Here is a 6,833-nt window from a genome sequence, read left to right as displayed (position 1 = left end):
CATTACAACCAAAGGATGCAGAAGAGCATTTATGAACACAGTGGAATGTTTCCAGCACCTTGTTGAGTGTGTGCCATGAACAATTAAGATGGTTCTGAGGGTCAAATGTGGTTCCACCTGACAAAGAGCAAGGTGGGAAAGGTCACCAGTCCAGTAATAAAGTGAGAAAACACTTAAATCCTTACCTGAATCTAATGTAAAATCACCCAGCTGATCTAACTTACATTACGTGGGACTATAGAAGGAAGAAAGCCCACACAAGCACAGAGAGAAGACACCAAGGCATCAAAGAAATTCCCCCAGCTGACCAAAAGGTTTCAACTACCAAAAAAAAAAAAACCCCAACAGTGACAAAAGAAAAGATAACTTCAAGGACAATTTTTTTCTTGCTTAAATGCAGCTTAATATTCTTTTGGGTGCATCCTAGTCTCCTTTGTTTTTCTTTGTATCAGACAGAAATTAGTTCATGTGCAGAGTATGCAGTGTGGATGAATGTAGAAAGGCATATGGTCTGCAGCACACCACACCAGCAGGAATGCACCAGCGAACCTTCCAGTTTCCTCCCATGTTTGTCCCTGACATCAGATCAGTCAAATGTTAAGATGTTTCATCGCTGCTTTGTTCACCCCAGTGTCTGATCTTAAAAGCGCACTTCCTACAGAAAGGCAGTGACTGTTTGCAACTCGTCCAAAAAGTCCACGTCAAAGTCAGCACACAATTTAAGACTTTATTGTTCAGCCTATAACAATTAGTAAATGCAGCAAAAGAATTAAGTGTTACATAAGAATCAACCTTTTTACTTGATTTCTTTCTTTCTTTTTAATCATTTAACCAAACAAATCTTTCAATTTCTCAAGCAAAGTCTTTTCTTCACCGTTGCAGAGTGTTTTCTGACAACAGGAGAAGGTGAAGTCAGGGAGGGAGTATCTGACAGCCAGAGTCATGAAGTCACAGTCTGCATACCGCAAACATTCAGTGTAGGTCTTGCCTGAGGTGAGGCAGTGCGAGGTCAGTATTGTCAGATTAACAAATACATACAATTGTGAATTTTGATTTGAAATAACTTGCACAATAGCCAATTTTAACAAAAAACTAATAAAACTTTGAAAAGAAGCATTTTCCAAATAGAATCTGTGCAGGAAATACGTTTTCTTACTTTATAATAAATTGAATTTGTTTATAATTCAAATGAAGTTTTTCAATATTGCTGAAATTTAGTGAAACGCAAACAAAAGAATGCAAAATCTAGAATTGCTTTTGTGTTTGTCAGTGGATTACTGTTATTATTATCATTACTGTTAAGAGCAATGTGTCACAGTTTAATGAAAAATGCATTCTTCACCTTATTAGGTAATCCCTTCATTCCATAATAAGTTGTTTAACACACTCATGCTATAGACAGATTTATGTTTGTCTTTTGTCCTGAACAATGCTTACCACCACTGGTGAGTTTGAGGCAGGAGTCCTTCCCCTGGCTACACTCCTGCTTGACTGCACAGTTCTGGGAAGACCCACCCGGGCAGGAGTAACACTGCAGCGAGAGGCCTGGAGAGGAGTTGCAGAGTTCACATTGTTTAGCTTTAGATTAGATTTAGATTTAGTCAGTGGTTGGGAATTTTATTTATTTATGATGTATTTAAGGATGCTCATGCCTGAGAACAAGCTTTAAGAAAAGAGCTCTAAAACAGCTCAAATAGTCACTCAGTTTTCATAATGATTAAAGGACTATGGAGGGCCATGAGTGCCAAAATGAGTTAAATAAATACATCGTTAAATAATGAATAAATTGTGTCAGTATGAAAACTGGAAATAATTAATTAACTAATTATATTATTAATTAAATCTGGCATTAATTGATTAAAAATGGAAATTAAAAAATGTCTTAAATGTTTTCAATAAATGAACTGATTTTATTTAATTAATAAATTAATTACTCATTAAATTGTTGGATGATGTATTTATTTAAATTCATTTTGACATACTTTGGCCCTCCATAATTGGCAACCCCCAGGTCTCATATATAAAACCACCGCTGATTGCCAAAAACTGCAGTTCCTCTAAAGTTCCTCTAATGACCACTAGGCTGTCTCAAAAAATGAGTGAATCCCAGGGTCTCTCATGTTAGTATTATAGTATTTTTTTTTAAAATAAATAAACATGCCTGCAGACTCAAAGTTCAGAGTGTGGGTCCTTTGACTGACAGGTGTCTCGGCACAAGCACCTGCACCTCATTCATCCGTTTACACACGCATTCATACAAGTGCTTTTTTCTACATCTAAGCCTTTTGTCTAACATACTCACATACTCACACACAAGGTTCAGTAACTTGTTCAAGGATACCTCAATGATACCTCAACATGCATTTGGAGTAGCTGGGGATCAAACCACCAACCTTCCAACGGGTAGATGACCTGCAGTACCTTTTTTGTGTTGCATTCATAGAGTCTATGGATGTGGCTTTCTAACTAAGTTTAGCTGGATGTAGCTTTTGTCTAAATATGGCCACTTTGGGCTCCTGAAAATCAACATGAAGAGAGCCCTAAAGGAAAGTGAAGGCATTTAAAAAGGGGACATGAAGGTTGGCACCCCAAATTGCCCCAAAATGCATTAATCGGTTTACGAGGGTGTCCTTGATAGTAAGGAAGTGCTTCAAGGCAGACAATAAAATGTTAAACCTTCTCTGGAAATTAAGTGACACTAAACTGATAATTCTGGTGTGTTCACACTGATTACATGACTTTGGATGGAGCCCTGTTTTCTGTTTTTGCAGGAAAGAAAATGAGTATATTTCACAACTTTTTCTTTAAGGCAAAGGCAAAATAAAAGTCTCATGGACTGTAAAAATCTGAAAAACATGTGCAGTGGCCTCATGTTTGCTATATTTCATTAATATTTTAGGAACTTGTCAATAAAAGAAACCCCCCAAAAATATAGAAAAAAACAGCAATCCAACTTTGCACAAAGCAAACTGCATGTCCAGAGACGTGAATTAATATTTATAAGTGGAGGCACATGACATGACAGCAGAACATGCAAACAGCACAGTGATCTGCTAAAATGTTCCCTCAGGCTGATAATCTCTATGACTTAGCCCCACTTGGCTGCACTTTTTAGGAAAAAAAAAATAAAAGAGTTCCTTTTTTCCCCTTACCAAATCCAAACATGGCAAAGCTGACAGCTAGGCAAAACACCACAGAGCTCCTCATCGTGATTGAAAGGACTGTCACGTCTGAAAACCAAAACAAAAAGCAGAGTTTCCAGCATTGTCACGCCGAGATAAGAGGCAGGGATTTGACTTTGTGCAAATAAAAAAAATGGATAACACATTCAGGGACTCGAAACACACACACACACTCATGCTGCCGTTTACAGTTCGGACAAGATTTGGGGTATTTTTAATGAAACAAGTCTCCCTGATTTCGGTTCACGCTCACTGACTTTAAATATTTTTTGTTATTTTATTAAACAAAATTAAAAATAGGTAACAAAATTTTCAAGTAATACCAGAAGAAACTAAAGAGGACAAAACAACAGACAGAAATCAGGGAAAGAAAAAAAAATCAACTGTGAGTACATTAGACATTTTTAAATTATTTCTGCCTCGTTATTTTTATCACAAATCCCTGCAGCCACTCACCTGTGAATGTGAAGGAAATGATTCAGCCTGTGAGGAGCGAGGAGCTTTTTGTAACAGCAACAACGGAAAAAAGCAAACAACCCATTTGTTTGGTTTCAGAGTCCAGACGTCTGAAATGTTGACCAACATACCGAAGAGTTTATGTAACAGAGATCAATTATTAATAGATTTTAAGTTGAAGCTATTATATTTTTCTTCTTGCTCTAGGTGATTTCTGTTTGATTTTTCATCTGCATGTACAATTTAAAGAATAAAGGTAGGTCAATAACGTTTATTTCACTGATTACTGATGGCATGCTTAGTGAAAGTAGTACTATTCACATTCAGGTCAACCTTCCTGTTCCTATGGTCATGTGGATATCTCAGTACACTCTTACTGCTTCCATTGGAATAGATAATCAAATGCACTTGATTAATTGATCATCAGTGTATAATAGCAGAAGACTTGGCAGTTTGCTGGTATGGAACATTCAGGTGAGTGTTCAAACAATACATTTCCTAAGGTAGATGTTTAAGCAAATTCACCCCTAGGTCACACTCCAGAGGCCTTGTTTAACATCTCAAATGTAAAGTATGCTACCAGGATCCTTCTCTCTAAGAAAGAACATAGCAGCACGACTTGGGTTTGCAAAGATACGTATGAGCAAACTACAATACTTCTGCATGTTTAATGCACAGAATCCAAATCAAGAAAACCAAAAACACCACATCAACTGTTAAGCACGATGGTGCAGGCATGATGATTAGGGCTTGTTGCGGTCATTGAACCAACCATTTGACTTTGTAAACCAAAGTATTCTAAAGTCAAATATGAGGCCATCTGTCTGACACCTAAAGCTCTGCCGAAACTGGATCATGCAAGAGCACAGCAGCAAATCTATAACAGAATGGCTGAGTGAGAAAACAATCAAGGTGTCACAATGTTCCAGTTGAAGACCAGACGTGGCTTCCACTCCAGATATGTTTTTTCAGTTTCTTGAAAAAGTTATATTTTGATTTAACCTCTAGAGACCAGAGCACTTGTTTGGGATGGATGGCATGCAAAAGGTCTATACTGAACAGAAGGAAGAAAAGCCAAACATATGTCCCTGAAGAATTAAAAAACAAACAACAGAAAATTAAAATTAAAATTGGACTTTATCAGTGATATGTGAGACTTTTTCAACTCACACTCAGTGCAAAGAGTATCAAAGAAAACTAGTCCTGGTGGTGTTCTGTCCATTTTCCTACACCCATTAATTCACTTTTTTTATTCTAATAACTGTTAAAATTGTTCTCAACTGCCAGGTTAACCTGCACTTGACCCATACCGAGAGTCTCCACTTGCTTCTTTATTGCTACTGGATAAAAACCAGGCTTTATAAAAGTGTCTGTCTCATAGCGTTAACTTTTTACAACCACAGACAATCAAAATGTGAGACATATTTTTTTAGGATGTGCAGGATGTGGACACCCTATAAGAGGTAGGGAAAATTAAATGTAAGGGCTTAACAGAGCAGATATAAAGCAAAGGATATAAGTGAAACAAGTAGAGGAATACTTAAGAACAATAAGAAAAAATGGTGAAAGTTAATCAGTGTGTGGACATTGTTTACAGTGGTTGCAACATAAAAGCAACAGCAGGCAGACTTTTATCCAGTTCATAACACAGCGCCTGTGCCTGAAAGGTGAGCTATGCTGTGAGCTGGAAAACTGTTATTGCTGCAAGATTTGCCCTCAGAGTCAGAGAGGTGTAATATCTCTGTCCATCAAAGGGAGCGAAGACTCAGCACATTTCAGCTGAGGGAAAATGAACCTGTGTAAACTTTTACTGCATTTATGACAAATGCTGTCTGCAGGAGAAAAACAAACAGAAGATGTGAATGACGGCGAACTTTAAATGGAATCGAAAGCATTACATGAGCAAAAGTTATACTTTATATATATTTGTGTGTGTGTGTGTGTGTGTGTGTGTGCGTGCGTGCGTGCGTGCGTGCGTGCGTGCGTGCGTGCGTGCGTGCGTGCGTGCGTGCGAGAGAGAGAGAGAGAGAAATTCGTAAATCTTAACTGACTTAAATTTGACTGATCTCCTGTTCAAAATCATCTTTCCTGCATCCCTGGACCATGTTCAACACAGATGCTATTTTTAGATATCTCACTGGTAGTCCTGCTCTGTCTTTTTCTCTCTTTCCTAGCGTCCTCCCTGCTCGGGGTCCGCTGCGTGTCTTCTCCATTTGGATCGATCTTGGTGTCCTCTGGGACGAGATCCACTGCACGCATGTCTTCAGTGATTGCGTCCATCCGCCGCTTCTTCGGTCTTCCTCGCGGTCAGCAGCCTCCAGGATCAAGTCGGAGGGCTGATCTTGACACTGAATTCTCCTCAGTGTGCATGACGTGTCCATACCACCATAGGCGCACTTCCCTCATCTTCTTTTTCATTGGGGCAAGTCCGAGTCGTTTTTGAACAGCTTCATTCGTTGTGGCAGTTTCATCTCCATAGCATTGAGGAGCATTGAGGCCCGCGTTCCACTCCATTAAGGGCCACTGGCCGTATGACTGTCTTGTTGATCTTATGATGATGGACTATCTTCTTTGGCCTGGTCCGTCCTTGAGCAGATAGCCTTTGTGTATTTCTCACGTTGCTCCGGCGAGGGGGGACGCCCTATCATGTTGATTCAAATCGAGTTGACGTTCCATGTGATGCGACAAAAGATGCCCTGACAGACTTGTTGTATCATCTGTCACCAGAGACCCACACCATTGGCCAAGGACCAAGGATCCTTGTTTCCAGCTGGCACTACAAGGTGGTGGTGTTGGGGTTTCACCAGCCTATGTCCTATCCTTTTATGGATGCAGATCTCCTTTAGTGTGTCAAAGCAGCAGTTTTTCGACTTAACAAATGTTTTAAAGAGGTGGACAAAGTTACACTCAGGCAAATCTGGAAAGTGAAACAGGTGGTGAGCCAAGCCAAGGCTTTGTTTGAGTGTCAAAAAACATTCTCCCTCGGGTTTATCAAAACATTATAGCAGAATTCCACCTTGATCTTCTTCCTCTGGGGAACGGATTCATGTGTACAACAATGTGGATGTTGACCAACATGCTCCTGGTCTCACTGGCTGATATGCTGGAAGGCTTGGAAAATGTGGACACTTCAACTGAAAAGTGCCTTCATCACTAGATAGATAGATAGATAGATAGATAGATAGATAGATAGAT

General features: G+C 39.3%; 1 protein-coding gene across 1 annotated transcript; it reads right to left on the bottom strand.

Annotated features, from left to right (window-relative positions):
• Positions 1-713: 713 nt before the first annotated feature.
• On the bottom strand, positions 714-3,707 carry LOC147303879 (CD59 glycoprotein-like). Its single transcript, XM_086280753.1, has 4 exons — positions 3,639-3,707; positions 3,153-3,230; positions 1,438-1,545; positions 714-988 (listed from the first exon to the last, which is right to left on the bottom strand). Exons 2-4 carry the CDS (start codon positions 3,205-3,207, stop codon positions 828-830), a joined length of 324 nt encoding a protein of 107 aa, XP_086136879.1. The 5' UTR covers positions 3,208-3,230; positions 3,639-3,707; the 3' UTR covers positions 714-827.
• Positions 3,708-6,833: the final 3,126 nt, after the last annotated feature.

The sequence above is a fragment of the Aulonocara sp. 'chitande type north' Nkhata Bay genome, linkage group LG22 (assembly GCF_057382095.1).
Source record: "Aulonocara sp. 'chitande type north' Nkhata Bay isolate Kocher_YH1m ecotype deep benthic linkage group LG22, A_spYH_male_GT1.1, whole genome shotgun sequence".
Taxonomy (NCBI): domain Eukaryota; kingdom Metazoa; phylum Chordata; class Actinopteri; order Cichliformes; family Cichlidae; genus Aulonocara; species Aulonocara sp. 'chitande type north' Nkhata Bay.
Note: the sequence above shows the minus strand (reverse complement) of the source record. Positions and strands in the feature narration are given on the sequence as shown.

Coding starts and splice junctions, on each gene's coding strand:
- LOC147303879 (XM_086280753.1), bottom strand. CDS start 3,207: ATGAGGAGCTCTGTGGTGTTTTGCCTAGCTGTCAGCTTTGCCATGTTT. Junction 1,546..3,152: donor CTTTGCCATGTTTGGATTTG/GTAAGGGGAAAA, acceptor ACTCCTCTCCAG/GCCTCTCGCTGCAGTGTTAC. Junction 989..1,437: donor CCTCAAACTCACCAGTGGTG/GTAAGCATTGTT, acceptor GCCTCACCTCAG/GCAAGACCTACACTGAATGT.